At 69.4% G+C, this 16536-nt stretch overlaps 4 protein-coding genes across 5 annotated transcripts in view; 1 reads left to right on the forward strand and 3 right to left on the reverse strand.

The window, feature by feature from the left end:
• Nucleotides 1-131: 131 nt before the first annotated feature.
• Nucleotides 132-9422, reverse strand: LOC309887683 (uncharacterized protein). Its single transcript, XM_082779593.1, has 15 exons — nt 6347-9422; nt 6212-6272; nt 5835-6091; nt 5259-5590; nt 4496-4606; nt 4327-4407; nt 3432-3544; nt 3126-3184; nt 2922-3011; nt 2790-2833; nt 2546-2703; nt 1308-1548; nt 1078-1222; nt 842-985; nt 132-742 (listed from the first exon to the last, which is right to left on the reverse strand). The coding sequence occupies exons 1-15, from the start codon at nt 9341-9343 to the stop codon at nt 488-490; spliced, it is 5088 nt and encodes a 1695-aa protein (XP_082635719.1). The 5' UTR covers nt 9344-9422; the 3' UTR covers nt 132-487.
• Nucleotides 9423-11062: 1640 nt separating this feature from the next.
• On the reverse strand, nt 11063-14125 carry LOC309887744 (interleukin-36 receptor antagonist protein-like; the record flags this gene model as incomplete). The annotated part of the gene is made up of 7 exons (XM_082779676.1): nt 14118-14125; nt 13559-13724; nt 13301-13337; nt 13038-13195; nt 12340-12507; nt 12127-12251; nt 11063-11272 (listed from the first exon to the last, which is right to left on the reverse strand). Exons 3-7 carry the CDS (start codon nt 13327-13329, stop codon nt 11063-11065), a joined length of 690 nt encoding a protein of 229 aa, XP_082635802.1. The 5' UTR covers nt 13330-13337; nt 13559-13724; nt 14118-14125.
• A 92-nt stretch (nt 14126-14217) lies between these two features.
• On the reverse strand, nt 14218-16348 carry LOC309887695 (interleukin-1 receptor antagonist protein-like). Of its 2 annotated transcripts, XM_082779604.1 has the most exons (5): nt 16295-16348; nt 15952-16012; nt 15782-15870; nt 15575-15699; nt 14219-14939 (listed from the first exon to the last, which is right to left on the reverse strand). In XM_082779604.1, exons 1-5 carry the CDS (start codon nt 16296-16298, stop codon nt 14730-14732), a joined length of 489 nt encoding a protein of 162 aa, XP_082635730.1. In that variant the 5' UTR covers nt 16299-16348; the 3' UTR covers nt 14219-14729. The 2 variants fall into 2 exon arrangements, with proteins under 2 accessions (XP_082635729.1, XP_082635730.1); XM_082779603.1 differs by lacking the exon at nt 16295-16348 and having other exon boundaries at nt 14218-14939; nt 15952-16147.
• SFTPB (surfactant protein B) overlaps nt 14631-16536 on the forward strand; it is a gene marked incomplete at its 5' end in the record, with an annotated part of 34704 nt that continues 32798 nt past the window's right edge. The window contains one exon of the mRNA XM_082779594.1: nt 14631-14721. Coding sequence (XP_082635720.1) covers nt 14631-14721 — 91 coding nt within the window. The remainder of the gene's footprint in view (nt 14722-16536) is intronic.

Raw genomic sequence — 16536 nt, forward strand, 5'->3', positions numbered from 1 at the left:
AGTGCCAATAAATCGGGGTGTTCGTCACTGCTGTCACCTCGATGATTCCCCCCAGGACATGAGGACCCCCCCCGGGGCTGCGTGTCCCCGTGGGGCCGGGGGGGGGGACACACGGGGACAGGAGGCGGGGGTGTGACACACGTTTATTGCACGGCGCCGTCTCCCCGAGACGACGTGTCCGGCAGCAGCAGGCAGCGGGCGCACAGCTGGGGGGCAAGGCAGCCAAGCTGGGGAGGGGGGGCCAGGCCCCCCCCCAACCCCCCCATGTCCTCCCCCGGGGACACGGGGGGGGTCTCCCTGAGTTTGAGTCCTCGATCCTGGGTGGGGGGCACCCCCTTGTTGCCGGCGGTGCCCCGAGGACCCTCGTACCGCGGTGGGGGGGCAGCCCCAAAGTGGGGAGGGGTCCCCTTAAGCCCTAAATAGGTGGGGGGGGTCAAAAAAGAAAGGGGGGATCCCCAAAAAAGGAAGGGGGGGGTCCCCGACCCCGTCACAGCAGGTTCTTGTTGCGCTTGGGGATGACTTTGCGCACGGTGCGGCGCTCGGAGATGTTGCGCTTCACCCGGACGCCGGCCGGGGGGGCGTTTTCAGGGGCCAGCGAGGGGCTGGAGTGAGCCTTGGTGAGGTTGGGGGGCTCCGGGGGGGCCGCCACGGCCCCCGCCTGCGCTTCCCAGCCCTCCAGGTCCTGGGCGCCGGAGTTGATCCAGGTCTCCAGCACCTGCACGTAGGTCTCGTAGCGGCGCCTCTGCGCCCCGAGAAAGAAAATGTGGGTGGGGGTGAGCCCTGTGCCCCCCCCCCCCCCCCAATACCTGTGACCCCCCCGCCCCGTTCCGTGCACCCCCACCTCGTACAGCAGGTATTCCTTCTTCACCCGGTACTCGTCCAGGTCTCGGGCTCGGCCCCGTTTCTCGGGGAGGTTGCGTTGGTGCTCGAAGAGCTCCTGGGCCACGCGCTCCATCCACTCCTCGTGGGCTCGGTGCTGCTCCTCCTGCAGGGACCGAGGTGGAGGGGGGTTAATGAGGCATTGGGGGTCCCCGATTTTTAATTTTTGGGGGTTCCCCACTGGTCCCCGTGGCTCACCGGGGGGCTGCGGCTGGGGGCAGCGGGCAGGATGGGCCGGGCGAAGCGGCGCTGGGAGCCCACGGCAGCGGGGAAAGGGGGCGAGGAGAGGAGGGCGGCCGCCAGGTTGATGCGGGAGATCCAGGAGGACATCTCCTCCTCGCTCCTGGGGGTTGGGAGGGCAGGAGACAAAAATTGAGGGGGGGTCAGTGCCACCACCGCCCCCTCCCCAGCCTTGTCCCCGCGCTCACGGGGCCTGGAAGAGGAGGACGCGCTGGTCGGCCGTCTGCAGGCGGAAGACGTGGGGGCGCTTGGTGTATTTGCTGGCGCGCTCGGCCAAGGCGTGGTGCACCCCCAGGGGCTCCTCGGCCTCCGCCGGGGGGGTCCCGGGGGGCTCGGAGCCCCGCCGAGGGGTCCCCGCTTTGAGGAAGTAGAGCAGCGTCCCCTTCAGCACCGTCTGGAAGGGCTTCCAGCCCCGCCGGCCCCAGGGCGCTGCCAAGGGAGAGGGGTGGGGGGTGAGGTTTGGGGTCTGGGGGGCGCACCCCCTGAGAGACCCGAAATTTGCGTCCTGTTCCCCCTTTCGAGGTGGCAGGCCCCGAAGCTGCCAGGGGTTCCCATAATTGTCCTTATGGGCCCCAAAGCCGCCTCTTCAGTACCCAAAACACCCTAAATTTGCCCCCCTCCAGTCTTCAGAATACCCCAAATCTGCCCCTGGCACCAAATCATCCCAAATCTTTCCCCCCCTAGATCCCAGCAAACCCCAAATCTGCCTCTCTGACTCCCTACATATGTTTCCCTAGACCCCAGAAGACCCCATATCTGGACACCTTGGACGCTGTATCAGCTCCCCAGACCCAAAACCACCCCAAATCTGCTTCAAGACCCCAAAACACAACAAATCGGTCCCCTCAGGCCCCAAAACATTCCAAATCTGGTCCCATGGACCCTAAATCTGGACCTCAATACACCCCAAATTTGGTCCCCAGACCCCTCCCAAGCACCCTAAATCTGCTCGCCTTAGACCCTAAATGTGATCCTACAAGCACCCCAAATCTGAGCCCCTTAAACCCCAAGCAGCTCCCCAGATCCCCCAACACCCCAAATCTGGTCCCCTTGGACCTTAAATCTGAACCTCAGAACACCCCAAATCTGTTGCCCAAACCCCAAAGTACCCCAAATATGTTCCCTTGGACTCCCAAATCTTCTCCCTGCACCCTCAAACACCCTAAATCTGGTTCCTTGGACCCCAAATCTGGACCTCAGAACACCCCAAATCTGCTCCCCAGACCCCAAAACATCCCAAATCTGCTCCCTTAGACTCCAAATCTGCTCCCCTTAAACCCCAAACCCACTCCCCAAAACACCCCAAACCTGTTCCGTTGGACCCCAAATCCTCTCCCCGTTCCCCAAACCCCCCAAACCTGCTCCCCAGCCCCCAAATCCCCCTGCCAGCCCCCCCGGCACCCCAAATCCCCCCCCCAGCTCTCACCCTTCTTGCCGTCGGCCTCGGCCAGCACCTTTCGCGCCAGCCAGCCCCGGCGGTACGTGGTGGCACCGTCCTGGCGCGGCAGCTCCACCAGGGAGGTGCTGCTTTTCCGGGGGGGCGCGGGGCCCCCCCCGGGCTCCTCCTCCTCCTCCTCTTCATCCCTGGGGTGCGAGCAGCGTCACCGGGCGTCCCTGACCCCAAAACCCCCCCTCCCCCAAATTTAGGGTCCCCGCACCCCTATACTCACGCCGCCCACTCCAGCTTCTCGGTGCGGATGGAGTTGTACAGCGCCTGGGGGGGGGGGCAGCAGATTTTGGGGTGGGGGGCGCTGTGGGGTGCCCCCCCCCTCACCCTTAGTGCCCCCTCCCCACCCCGTTACCTTCAGCATCTCCTTGGGGAAGTCCTGCCCGTCCATCATCCCGCTCAGGTTGGCCACGAACTCGCTGCTGGTCATGGCACGGCCGAGGCGCTGTGTGGGGGGGTCATGGTGGGGGGGTGGGTGCGTGCCCCCCCCCTCCAGCACCCCAAAATTGCTGGGGGTGTCACCACGCATCCGTGTCCCCCCCCCCCAAATTCAGCTCACCGGCCCGTGCAGGTCCGTGTTGAGCAGCATGATGGCACAGGTCAGCGTGTGCACGGCGTCTGGGGGGGGGGGGACACGGGGGGGTTAAAAAAAATAAAAAATAGGGGTGCCCCCCCCCAAAAAAAAAAAAAAAAAGGCACCCATCTGCAAGATTTAGGGGTGCCCGGATGGGTGCCAAGGGGGGAAACTGAGGCACGGGGAGGGGGCTGGGGATGTGATGGGGTTGTGGGGGTTGTGGGGGGGTCCCGTGGGGTGGGGGGGGTCCTGTGGGGTGGGGGGGGTCCTGTGGGGCGGGGGGGGTCTCACCGGGCGAGGGGAAGGCGCCGGGGTTGCAGTGATGGAAGCGCCGGGAGAAGTGGCCCAGGATGCGCTCGCGCTCCTGCGTCTCACCCGTCAGCACCAGCGCCTGCAGGAAGGTCCTGGGGGGGGGTGGGGGGGGGTGTGGGGTGGGGGGGTTGCTCACAGGGACCCCCCCCCCAAAATGGGACACCCCCCCACCCCCCTTCCCCAGATGCTGCGGCCCCGCATCCTGGCAGATCCCAAATTTGGGGGCCCGGACCCCAAAGGTGCTCCCTGGGCCCCCAGCAGCCCCCCAGATTTTGCCCCCCCCCCCAAATCTGCCTTCAGTGACCCCAAAACCCCCCAAATTTGTCCCCCAAACCCCCTACGTCTGCCCCCTTGGACCTCAAATCTGCCCCCCCCCCGGACTCTATCGCACCCCAATCTGCCTCTCTGGACCCCCAAATCTGCCTTTGATGAGCGCAGGAGACCCCAAAGGTGACCCCTGGACCCCACAGCACAAGAAGCTGCCCCCCCCGACCCCGAAAGACCCCAAATCTGCCCCCCAAGCCCCCAAGCCCCCAAATCCATCCCTCTGAACCCCAAATCCCCCCCCCAGCCCCCAACCCCCCAAATCTGACCCTCCAGACCCCAAAACCCCCTAAATTTGCTTCCCTTGGACCCAAAATCTCACCCCCCAGCCCCAAACCCCCCCCCAAATCCATCCCTCTGAACCCCAAATCCACCCCCCCAGCCCCCAGCCCCCCAACCGTGCCCCCCCAGCCCCCCCAACCCCCCCCTACCCCATCGCCCCCCCCCACTTCCTCCCCATCCCCAAACTCCCTCCCCCTGCTGCCCCCCCCCAGGACCTCCCCCATCACCTGGGGGGGGTCCCCGGGGGTCTCCCCCCCCCCAAATTTACCGGAGCGCCCGGTCCAGCGCCTGCCCCCCGAACTGGAAGAGCTGCAGGTACTCCTGTGCCACCAGGCTGCTGAACTCATTGCTGGGGGGGGGGCGCGGTGTGAGGCCGTTTGGGGGGGTCCCCGACCCCAGGACGCCCCCCCCCGTGCCCCCCCAGACCCCCCCCCTACTTTTTGCGGAGGAACGGGGCCACCTGGGACCTCTTGAAGCCGTCGAGGTGGAAGAGGCGGGCGGCCAGGCGCTGAGCGTCCCCGCGGGACCCCGGCCCCCCCGGCTGGCACCTGGGGGGGGGACATGGGGGGGTCAGGGGGGGGCATGGCGGGGTCATGGGGGGACACGGGGGGGTTAGGGGGGACATGGGGGGGTCATGGGGGGGTCGGGAGGGGACACGGGGGGGTCATGGGGGGACATGGGGGGGTCATGGGGGGGTCACGGGGGGACATGGGGGGGTCATGGGGGGGATACAGGGGGGTCGGGGGGGGGGTCGGGGGGGGACATGGGGTCAGGGGGGAACGGGGGGGGGTTGGGGAGGGTCAGGAGGGGACACAGGGGGGGTCAGGGGAGGTCACAGGGGCTCGGGGAGGGGACATGGGGGGGTCAGAGGGGACGGGGGGGGTCAGGGGGGAAATGGGGAGGGTCAGGAGGGGACACGGGGGGGACATGGGGGGGTCATGGGGGGGTCACGGGGGTCGAGGGGGTCGGGGGGACATGGGGGGTCAGGAGGGAAATGGGGGGGGTCAGGAGGGGCAATAGGGGGGGTCGTGGGGTGGGTGGAGCTGGGGGGGTTGGGGGGGGTGGGGGGGATGAGGGGGGATTGGGGGGGGACAGACGGATGGGTGGAGGGCTGGGGAGGGCTGGGGGACAGACAGACAGATGGGGGGGGCTATGGGGACGGGGGGGGCCCAAGGAACTCGGGGTGCTGGGGTCCCTCACCCATGGGTGCTGGCGGGGGGGTCCGGCGGGGGCTCCTGGGCGCTCTCGGGGGGCAGCTCCTCCGTGTCGGGGCGAGGGGAGGTGGGGGGGGGCTCGGGGCCCTGCCCCACGGCCCCCCCACGGGCACAGTGACCCCCCGATGTGGGGGGGGGCCCCCACAGCCCCCCGGCACCCCCCGGCCCCGGGGGTCCTCGTGGCGGCCGGGCAGAGGTTGGGGAGGGGATTGGGGGGGTCTGGGGGCTGGGGGGGAGCTCCTGGTGCCCCCCCCGGGGCAAAGCTGGGGGGGTCGAGGGGAGGTTAAGGGGGAAGGGGGGGGGCTGGTGCCCCCCTGGCTGGGGATATTGGGGGGGGGAAGCCGGGGGGGGTGGGGGGTGGGGGGGGAGGTGGTGCCCCCCGCCCTGGGGGGGATATGGGAGGTTGGGGGGCTGGGGGGGGGCAGGACCAGGGGGGGTGGGGGGGTTTTGGGGGGCAGCTTTGGGGGGGCTGGGGGGCTGGGGGGGGGCACGTCTGGGGGTGCTGAGGGGGCAGGCAGGTCAAGGGGTGCTGGGGAGCTTTTGGGGGGCAGGGCTGGGGGGCTGGGGGGCTGGGGGGGGGCAGATCCAAGGGGGGTGGGGGGCTGGGGGGGGGCAGGTCTGGGGGTGCTGGGAAGCTGGGGGGGGGCAGATCCAGGGGGTGTAAGAGGCTGGGGGGGCCCCGCTCCCCCCCCGCTGGTGCCAAATCTGGGGGGCGTTCGGGGCTGGGGGGGGCCGGGTCCCCCCCTCCTGGGGGTTCTGGGGGGGGGTCCTGGAGCCCCCCCCCCGGGGTCAGGTCCGGGGGGCCGGAGAGCGCCAGGCCTGGGGTGGGAGAAGACAAAAGGGGGGGGGGCGTATGGGGAGGGGGGGTCCCTTCAGCATCGCCCCCCCCTCCCTGACCCCCCCCCCCCAAAAAAAGGGGCTGGGGGTCCCCGCACTCACCCTGCTCCACGGGGCTGGCGCTGCCCCCCCCTGCGGCCACCGCGACCTGCCGAGGACAGAGCTGGGTGGGCACGGGGATGGGGGGGGGGGAAGTTTTGGGGTGCCCCCCCCCAACACCCGCACCCCCCCCCCTACCTCCTGGGTGCCCCCCATGGTGGGGGCGCCCACGATGTCCAGCTCCGTGATGCGCAGGGGGGGCAGGTGGGGCCTGTAGGGGGGGGCCCGGCCGCAGAAGAGGGGGTTGGTGTGGAAGAGGGGCTCCTCCTCCTCCTCCTCCTCCTCATCTTCATCCTCCTCGTTGTCCTCCTCCTCCTCCTCTTCCTCCTCCTCTTCCTCCTCCTCGCTCCGTTTGGGGACCGGGGGACGGGGCGAGATGGTGGCGTCGGTGGGCGCGGGGTCCTGGGGGGTGGTGGCATCCGCGGGGGTGGGCTTGGGGGAGAAGGTCCCGTCCAGGGCCGTGGGGTTGGGCCAGGAGGTCCCGGCCATGGGGCTGGGTGAGACGCTCCCATCCGCGGTGGTGGGATCGGGCGAGATTCTCCAACCCGTGGCCATGGATTTGGTGATGTTCCCATCGGCTGGGACGTGCTCCCGTGCCATGGTCCCGTCTGTGGGCGTTGACTTGGTGGAGATGGTCCCGTGGGTTGGGTCGTGCTGCCATGAGATTGTGCCACCCGTGGGGACGGTCTTGGTCGAGATGTTCCCATCTGCTGGGACATGTTCCCATGAGATGTTCCCATCCGTGGGCATTGACTTGGTCATCATGGTGCCATCTGTGGGGACGTGCCCCCATGAGATGGTGTCCTCCTTGGGAATAGACGTGGTCACCGTGGTGCCACCCATGGGCATGGACTCGGTCGAGATGTTCCCATCTGTCGGAGCATCATGATCCCATGAGATGTTCCCATCCGTGGGCATTGACTTGGTCCAGGTGGTCCCATCTGTTAGGACACGCTCCCATGAGCTGGTGTCCTCCTTGGGAATAGACGCGGTCACCGTGGTGCCCCCCGTGGGCATGGACTCGGTTGAGATGTTCCCATCTGTTGGCACAAGCTCCCATGACATGGTGCCATCCATCGGCGTGGACTTGATCGAGATGGTGCCATCTGAGGGCATTGACTTGGTCAAGGTGGTCCCATCGGCTGGGACGTGCCCCCATGAGCTGGTGTCCTCCTTGGGAACAGACGTGGTCACCGTGGTGCCACCCATGGGCGTTGACTTGGTCGAGATGTTCCCATCCGTTGGAGCATCATGATCCCATGAGATGTTCCCATCCATGGGCATTGGCTTGGTCAAGGTGGTGCCATCTGTTGGGACGTGCCCCCATGAGCTGGTGTCCTCCTTGGGAACAGACGCGGTCACCGTGGTGCCATCCATGAGCATTGACTCGGTCGAGATGCTCCCAGCCGTTGGCACACGCTCCCATGACATGGTGCCATCCATCGGCGTGGACTTGGTCGTGATGTTCCCATCTGAGGGCGTTGACTTGGTCAAGGTGGTCCCATCGGCTGGGACGTGCCCCCATGAGATGGTGTCCTCCTTGGGAATAGATGTGGTCACCGTGGTGCTGTCCATGGGCATGGATTTGGTTGAGATGTTCCCATCCGTGGGCGTTGACTTGGTCAAGGTGGTCCCATCGGCTGGGACATGCCCCCATGAGCTGGTGTCCTCCTTGGGAACAGACGTGGTCACCGTGGTGCCACCCATGGCCATGGACTTGGTGGAGATGTTCCCATCTTCTGGGACGTGCTCCCATGCCATGGATCCACCCATGGGCATGGACTTGGTCCAGGTGGTGCCATGGGCTGGGACATGATCCCATGAGCTGGTGTCACCCATGGGCATGGCCTTGGTCACCGCGGTGCCACCCGCTGGAGGAGGCTCCCACGCCATGCTCGAGGTGTTCCCACCGCCACGCTCCCACACGTTGGTGTCCCCCACGGGCGAGGCCTTGCTCAACGCGGCCCCGTCTGGGGGCGCGGGTTGGTCCCAGGTGCTTCCATCTGCTGGGACGCGCGCCCAGGACGTGGTCCCATGGGTGGGCACGGGTTTGGGTGCGATGGTCCCGAAGGTGGGCACGTGCTCGTGCGAGATGCTCCTGTCCACGGCCCCGCACCCACGGGGCTCCTGCCAGAATCCTGCACCCAGGGCCACGTCCTTGTAGGAGAAGCAGCCACCCATGGGTGACGCGGTCCCAGCGGGCAGTGGGTGCTCACAGGAGATGCCCCCACCCATGGGTATGGAGTGGGGCGAGATGGTCCCGTGGGTGGGCTCGCGTGGGGTGCTCCTGGACGTGGCGGTGGGCTCAGAGGTGGTGGTCCCATGGGTGGCCACGGGCTCGTGTGGGGTGGCCCCGTACATGAAGATGGGCTCAGAGGAGGTGGTCCCGTGGGTGGCCACGGGCTCGGACAAGGTGCTCCCATAGGGGAAGGTGGGCTTGGAGGGGGTGGTCCCATGGGTGCCCCCATGCTCATACGAAGTGCTCCCGTACATGAAGATGGATTCGGAGGTGGTGGTCCCGTGGGTGGCCAAGGTGGTCCCATGGGTGGCCACGTGCTCCTGAGAAGTGCTCCCATAGGTGAAGATGGACTCGGAGGAGGTGGTCCCATGGGTGGCCATGGTGGTCCCACGGGTGCCCACGTGCTCGTGTGAGGTGCTCCCACCCACACCCACGGGTGCGAAGCTCTCACAGGCAGCCCCGCAGCTCGGCTGCTCCATCAGGGTGCTCGGGGGCGAGGAGCACCCATGGGTGCCCACGCGGCCGGCCGGGGCGCTCCCATACACGGGGACAGGCTCAGAGGAGGAGGTCCCATGGGTGGGGACGCGCTGCTGAGAGCCCCCCTGGGGACCGGGGTCGGACCCGTGGGTGCCACCACCACCGGCACCGGTGCCACCACCACCATGGGTGCCACCACCGTGGGTGCCACCGCCATGGGTGCCACCGGTGTCCCCATCGATGGCGCCCTGCAGGTCCCAGACGCAGAGCTGGGCCTGCACCAGGCTGGCCCAGAAGACGTCGGCGGGGGCGGGCAGGGGGGGCCCAGGGGTGCCGGGGGCCGGGGGGGGGGCGTCGGAGAAGACGATGGCGTCCTGCGCCGCCAGCGCACCGGGGGGGCGGCCGCCCCCCGGCTCCATCCCGCGGCCTCGGCGGCCTCACCGCGGCCCCCCCATGGCCGTGGGGCTGACCTGGGGGGAGAGGGGGAGCCCCGTTAATGGGTGGGGGGGGGGGGGGGGGGGGCGTTGGGTGCCGGGGGGGGGCCGGGTGCCGGGGCCCCCCCAGCGCGCCCCACGCCGTCCCCGTGTCACCCACGTCACCGCCCGCCGGCTTCCGGCCCCGCTACCGGGGCAGGAAGGGGGGGATGGGAGGGAGGAAGCCCCGTGCCCCCCCCCACGCCCCCCCCTCAACCCCACGCGTGTCCCCCCCCCCACTCGTGTCCCCCCCACCCACGCCCCCTACCCCACGCCCCCTGCCCCACAGCAGCCCCAGGGGGGAGCCGCGGGTGGGGGGCACCCACGCCCTGCCCCCCCCCACCCCCCACTCTTTTCCCCCCCCACCCACGCGTGTCCCCGTGGGTGCCCCCCCCAAGCCGCACCCAAGGGTGGGGACCCCAAGGGGGGGGTGGGGGTGGTCTCCCTGCCCCCCCTGCCCCCCCAGCGGGTGCTTCCGGTGTGGTTTTGGGGTGGGGGGGTCCCCAAAATCGCGCGTGGGTGCCCACCCCCACGTGCGGGGGGGTCACTACGGGGGGGGGTCCCTGCGGGTGCCCCCCCCCACACCCAACGCCCCCCACCCACGGGGCACCCACGGGGGACGGGGGGGAAGGGGGAGAGCAGAGGGGCGGGGGGGGGATTTGGGGGGGGAAATTTGGGGAGGGGGCGTGGGGGGGGGGTGGGGGTGGGGGGGGGCTCCCGGCTCCCGCTCCCCCCCCCCCGCTCCCCCTCCCCTTACCGGCACGGCCGGCGCGCGGCGCGGGGGCGTGGCCACGGCTGGCCCCGCCCCTTCCTCCACCGCCCCTCGGGTGGGTGGGGCAGGGGGCACACGCGAGGCCACGCCTCCTGTCTGGAGACCACGCCCGTTGTGGGCGTGGTCCTGAAAGGGGCGGGGCGGGGGGGGCCTGATCCTGGCACTGGGTCTGGTGCTGAGCCACCGGGGGGGGGGGTGCTGAGCACTGGGGGCTGAGCCTGAAACATGGGGCCCGGCCCTGACCCCACAGGGGCCTGATCCTGACCCACATCTGGATCCTGACTGATCCTGAGCCATGGGGGGCTCGATCCCAACCTAACGTGGGTCTGATCCTGCCCCACTGCTGGGCCTGATCCAGACCCAAAGGGGGCCTGATCCTGACCTACACCTGGGTCCTGATCCTGCTCTACGTGTGGGTCTGATCCTGCCCCACAGCTGGGTCTGAGCCTGCCCCACACCAGGGCCTGATCCTGAGCAATGCCTGGGCTTGATCCTGACCCCACAAGGAGCCTGATCCTGTCCCAAAGGGGGCCTGATCCTGACCCATGGGGGGCCTGATCCTGCCTCACACCAGGGGCCTAATCCATACCAAAGGAGGCCCTGATCCTGTCCCACATGGGGGCCTGATCCTGACCCACACCTGGATCCTGATCCTGACTCACAGGGGGCCTGATCCTGAGCCATGGGGGGCTCGATCCCAACCTAACCTGGGTCCTGATCCTGCCCCACACCAGGGCCTGATCCTGCCCCACTGCTGGGCCTGATCAAGACCAAAGGGGTCCTGATCCTGCCCCACAGACTCACTCCGCACACCAGCCGCTGCAGCCAGCACCTTTATTCCCCCTGGAGTCCATCCCCACCCCCATCCCCACCCATGGGTGCCCCCCCCCCGGTCACTTGCGGCGCAGGTAGAAGGAGGTGATGGCGTCCGGGGTGGCCGCGGGGGCCAGGCCCAGCTCCTCGCCGGGCCGCGGGGTGGTGCTGAGGAAGTGGCCGGGGAAGGCGGCCGCCTCGAAGGTGTGCGTGGAGCCCCCGAACGTCTTGTAGAAGGTGCAGGGCATGGCGCGGTCCCCCGCACGGAACAGGTCCAGCACCCCCACCTCCTGCGGGGGTGTCACCGAGTGTCACCGGCACCCCGGGGACACCCCCAGCCTCTGGGTGGCAGCGCCAAGGGGTGGCGGCGTCCCAGGAACCCCCCCCTTGGGGTGCCACCAGCTTGGGGTGACAGCACCTTGGGGTGACAGCACCTTAGGGTGCCACCATCCCAGGAACCCCCACCTCCAGATGTCACCACCACCAGGGGTGCCACCACCTTGGGGTGACACCAGCTTGGGGTGACACCATCCCAGGAACCCACACCTTGGGGTGCCACCACCTTAGGGCGCCCCTATCTTGGGGTGACACCACCTTAGGGTGACACCACCTTGGGGTGCCACCACATTAGGGCGCCCCTATCTTGGGGTGACACCACCTTAGGGTGACACCACCTTGGGGTGCCACCACATTAGGGCGCCCCTATCTTGGGGTGACACCACCTTAGGGTGACACCACCTTGGGGTGCCACCACATTAGGGCGCCCCTATCTTGGGGTGACACCACCTTAGGGTGACACCACCTTGGGGTGCCACCACATTAGGGCGCCCCTATCTTGGGGTGACACCACCTTAGGGTGACACCATCCCAGAAACCCCCACCTCCAGGTGCCACCACCTTGGACTGACAAAACCTTGGGGTGACCCCACCTTGGGGTTGACCCCACTTTAGCGTGCCACCACCTTGGGGTGCCCCCACCTTGGGGTGCCACCCCCCACCTCCCCACTCCCCCACCTCTTGGTTCCACCCCCCCCAGTCTCCTCCACCTCCACCTACCCCCACCCCCATCACCCCCACGGGCACCCCACCCCGTTGTGTCCCCCCCTGTCTCCCATGGGTGCTCGGGGACCCCCCCCCCGCTCACCTCCAGCTTGAGCTGGGGCTCGGGGCCGGTGCCGCAGGACAGGGCCTGGCTGCCCCCCCGGATGCCCACGATGAGGGGGCAGCGCCGGCGCTCCAGGTGCCGGTTGGGGACCACGCTGATGGCTTCTGCGGGGGGACGGGGGCGAGCGGGTGGGCGGGGGGCACCCATGGGTGGGGGTGACCCCTCCCCGGCACCCACCCACCCGGCACCCACCTTCCTGGGCGTCGTTGGCGCCCTGCAGGCTGAGGGCCACCAGGCGCCCCCCCTGCAGGCACAGCGCCTTGTGCTCCGTGTCCCGCAGCGTGTAGTGGTAGGGCTGCGCCCCCGCTGGGACCTCCACCGTGCTCGAGATCGTCACCGTCCCCTCCTCCACGGGTCTCACTGCGAGGGGACGCGGGGACACGGGGAGGTGTCGTGGGGGTGCGGGGACCGCGGGGCGTGGGGATGGGGGTGAGGGTGTCATGGGGATCTGGGTGTCGGGGGGACGTGGGAACATCTAGGGGCTTGGGGGTGTGGGGGTCTGGGGGTATTTTGGGGTCTGGGGACTTGTAGGGACCCGGGGACGTGTAGGGACATGGGGACACGAGGACTTGTAGGCGTCACGGGCACGTGGGGAAGGGACCCAGGGATGTGGGGACAGGGGACACAGGGATGGGGGATGTGGGCGTCAGGAGGACAGGGGGACAGCATGGGCATGTGGAGGGGGGACGCGGGGACATGGGGAGGAAGCAAAATGGGGACATGGGGATGGAGGACAAGGGCATCGGGGACAACAAGGGGACATGGGGCATCACGGGCATGTTGGGAGGGGACACAGGGACAAGGGGACAAGGGGACAAGGGGACAAGGGGACATGGCGATGGGGCTCTTGGGGGACCATGGGGACAGGGCGCGTGTCCCCCAGCCTCTACCTTTCCCCAGGAACTCATCGAACAAGGCCTCCATGTCGGGGTCGATGACGGCCTCCACGGGGCCACTGTCCCCCGAGGTCCCCAGCAGGGTGACACCGTGCGGGTGCTCCCGGCACTGGGCATGGTCCCGGCACCTCCGGGGGCTCCTGGCGCCGCCTCTGGAGGAGCAAGAAAGGGCTGAGGACGGGTGACACCGCGCCGGGGGGCTCGGTCCCCGTGCGGCTCGGTCCCTGAGCGGGTGGCCCCGTGCCCCCGCCACTCACCTGGGGGCTGCTGCGGACGCGTGGGACATGGCAGAGCCTGCGCGAGAGGGGGGGGGGCAGCGCTGGGGAGAACTGGCCGGGAGGTTCCCCCATCACCGCCCCGCAGCGCTGTCAGTAGGCTCCAGAGTGAACGGCCCCGGAACGCTGCCCGGAGCCGGTCCCAGCAGGCCAGCACCCCGTCCCCGTCCCCGACCCCGACCCCGTCCCTGACCCCGTCCCCGTCCCCGACCCCGTCCCCGTCCCCATCGGGAGCGCTACCTGCAAAGGTGTCGGTCTCCGAGAACCTGCCGGGGAGCGGTGTCCTCTGCGTTGTCACCCGCCGCTGGTGGCACTTATAGGGCGTGGGGACAGGGCCCGCCCCAGGGATGAGCCCGGACGCGGCGCGATGGCGAAATGCCGGCCGGGCCCCGCGTCCTCCACTCACCTGCAGCGTCCCCGCGGTGTGACCCCTGTGCCCTGTCCCCTTGGTCCCTTGTGGGCTGTCCCCGTGGTCCCCCGTGCCCTGTCCCCGCAGCACCGTGTGCCCCGTGCCCCCGGGACCATGCCCGCTGGCCTCAGTGCCCCACGTGCGTCGTGCCCCTTGCCCCTTGCTCTGTCCCCACGGTCCCGTGTGCCCCCTGTTTTTTTGTGCCCCGTGGTCCCATTAGCCCTGTCCCCATGATCTTTTATGCCCTGTCCCCAGGGTCCCATGCGCCCTGTCCCCACTTTCCCGTGTCCCGCATCCCCACAGCCCTTTGTGCCCCCTCCCCATGGTCCTACACACCCTGCCCCCCCCAGACACCCCCGGGTCCCCATCCCCAGCACCCCGTGCACTCACTGCACCACCCCATTCCCGTGCCAACACCACCCTATTCCCACGCCGCCACCCGTTCCCGTCCCCGTTCCCGTTCCCGTTCCCATTCCCGTTCCCATTGCCGCAGGCGGGGGCCGTGCCGTGCGGGAGGCGTCCGCCAGCGCCGGATACGGGAAGGGGCCGTGCCCCGCCGGGGGCAGCCCCGCCGCCTGCGTCACCACCACCCCGGGGACTCCCCGTCCCCGTCCCCGCCGAGGCCGTGGCGCAACGCCGGGCACCCCGGGGCGGTGACACAGGGGGGGGTCACGGTGCCACCCACGGCGACGGCGATGTTGGGGAGCAAAGCGCCTTTATTGCCGGGGTGCCACTGTCCTCGGGGGGGGTGCCACCGTCCCCAGGGGGGTGTCACCATCCCAGGGGGATGTCATCGTCCCCGGGGGGTGTCACCATCCTGGGGAGATGTCACCGTCCTGGGGGTATGCCAGTGTCCTCAGGGGGATGTCACCGTCCCCAGGGGGGTGTCACCATCCTGGGGGGATGTCACCGTCCCTTGGGGGATGCCAGCGTCCCCGGGGGGGTGTCACCGTCCCCAGGGGGTGCCACCGTCCCCGGGGGGTGCCACCGTCCCCGGGGGGCTCAGCAGAGCTGGAAGTAGAAGTCGAGGACGTGGCTGGCGTCGGGGTGCCGCGAGAGCCCCAGGGGCTCGTGTGCCCGCGCCGAGGTGCAGAGGAACCAGCCGGGGTTGGCGGCCGACTCGAAGCGCCAGAGCCCGTCCTTGTAGGAGCGGAAGAAGGTGAAGGGCGCCGAGGCCTCGCCGGCGCGGGGCAGCTCCGTGATGTTGGCGGCCTGAGGCGGTCACCGGTGTCACCGCCGGGGGCTGCGCCGGCTGACGGTGTCCCCCCAACCCCCCCCCCCGATGCCACCACCACCCCGGCACGGCCCCGTGAGCGTGGTCCCGGTGGTGTCACCTCCTTGCTGTCACCTCCTTCACCGTGTGGCCCCATCCTCACGTTGTCCCTGTCCCCATGGTGGTGCCATCCCCGATGTCCCCACCCTCGTGTTCCCCGTGGGTCTTGTCCCCATAGAGTCTCTGTCCCCATGGTGTCCCCAGCCCCGCAGTGCCCCCACCCCTGTGGTGTCCCCACAGTGTCCCTGTTCTCACTGTGACCCCATCCCCATGGTGTCCCCATCCCCATGGTGTCCCCATGCTATCCCCATCCCCGCAGTGTCCCCTTCCCCATGACGTCCCCATCCCCACACTGTCCCCAAGGCATCCCCATCCCCAAGACGTCCCCAACCCCATGGTGTCCCCAAGGTGTCCCCAACTCCATGGTGTCCCCACATCCCCAGCCCCACAGTGTCCCCATCCCCATGGTGTCCCCATCCCTGCCATGTCCCCAAGCTATCCCCATCCCGGTGGTGCCCCCAACCCCACAGTGTCCCCAACCCCACGGTGTCCCCACGGTGTCCCCATCCGTCACCTCGAGCCTCAGGGTGGGCTGGGGGGCGGCGGGGCTGGCGAGGCAGCGGGTGCCGTTCTGGATGCCCATGATGACGGGGAGCCGGGCGTGCTCGAAGGAGCGGTTGGGCACCCAAAAAACCTTCTCTGTGGGGACACCGGGGGGGGACGTGTCACACCGTCAGCCCCCCCCCCACGTCCCCCCGCGTGTCCCCAAGCCCCCGCTCACCTTCCAGCGCAGCGTTGGCGCCCTGCAGGTGCCCGGCCACCAGCTGGTCGTTGCGCAGGTACAGCGACTTCTGGTTCATGTCCCAGATCCTGCGGGGACACCGTCACCCCAATGTCCCCACCGGGACCCCCCGGCACCCCCGGGACCCCTCCGTGCCCCCCGCCCCTTACCGGTACTTGAAGACCTTGGTCTGCAGGGTGGGCGCGTGGCACGACGCCAAGCCTTCGGCCTCTGCACAGAGGATGAGGAGGGTGAGAGTGAGCGCTATGGGGCAGGCTATGGGGCTGGCCATGGGGCTGGCTATGGGGCTGGCTATGGGGCAGGCTGTGGGGCACGCCGTGGGGCAGGCCGCCCCTCGCCTTTATAGCCCGCGGGCTCGGCGGCTCCCTCCCGAAATCGCCAGCCCGCGGAGGCGGGGATGGGGTGGGGGGCTGCCGGTGTTGCAAGCGCTCCCGGTTCCGCTTCCCCCCCCCCCTTCCCCAGCGCCCTCCCGGTGGCCCCGGTGCCGCTCACCCATGGGACGCCCCACGCCGCCCGCCCCGGCTGCGCTGCCCCGCTGGGGGAGGAAGGAAGGAAGGAAGGACGCGGGGGTGTTGCCACACTGCCAGCAGGGTGCGAAGGGCTCGCCCCACCACCCCCACCCATGGGTGCTCCGTGGGGACAACGAAAACGCAGAGGAGGTTGGTGGTGGTGGTGGGGGGGGGGAACCACAGGGAGGCGGCGGCGGCGGGGATCGAACCCGCGACCTCCCCGCT

This window comes from Aythya marila (assembly GCF_965140915.1).
Source record: "Aythya marila genome assembly, chromosome: 26".
NCBI lineage: Eukaryota > Metazoa > Chordata > Aves > Anseriformes > Anatidae > Aythya > Aythya marila.

Excerpts from the sequence above, each read along its gene's own strand:
- LOC309887695 (XM_082779603.1), bottom strand. The coding sequence starts at position 16,073 with ATGGCCAGCCCCATAGCCTGCCCCATAGCGCTCACTCTCACCCTCCTC. Across the intron at positions 15,871-15,951 it reads ACCAAGGTCTTCAAGTACCG|GATCTGGGACATGAACCAGA; the intron begins GTAAGGGGCGGG and ends GTGTCCCCGCAG. Across the intron at positions 15,700-15,781 it reads CGCCAACGCTGCGCTGGAAG|AGAAGGTTTTTTGGGTGCCC; the intron begins GTGAGCGGGGGC and ends GTGTCCCCACAG.
- LOC309887683 (XM_082779593.1), bottom strand. The coding sequence starts at position 9,343 with ATGGAGCCGGGGGGCGGCCGCCCCCCCGGTGCGCTGGCGGCGCAGGAC. Across the intron at positions 6,092-6,211 it reads CGCCAGCCCCGTGGAGCAGG|GCCTGGCGCTCTCCGGCCCC; the intron begins GTGAGTGCGGGG and ends CTCCCACCCCAG. Across the intron at positions 3,185-3,431 it reads CGGCGCCTTCCCCTCGCCCG|ACGCCGTGCACACGCTGACC; the intron begins GTGAGACCCCCC and ends CCCCCCCCCCAG.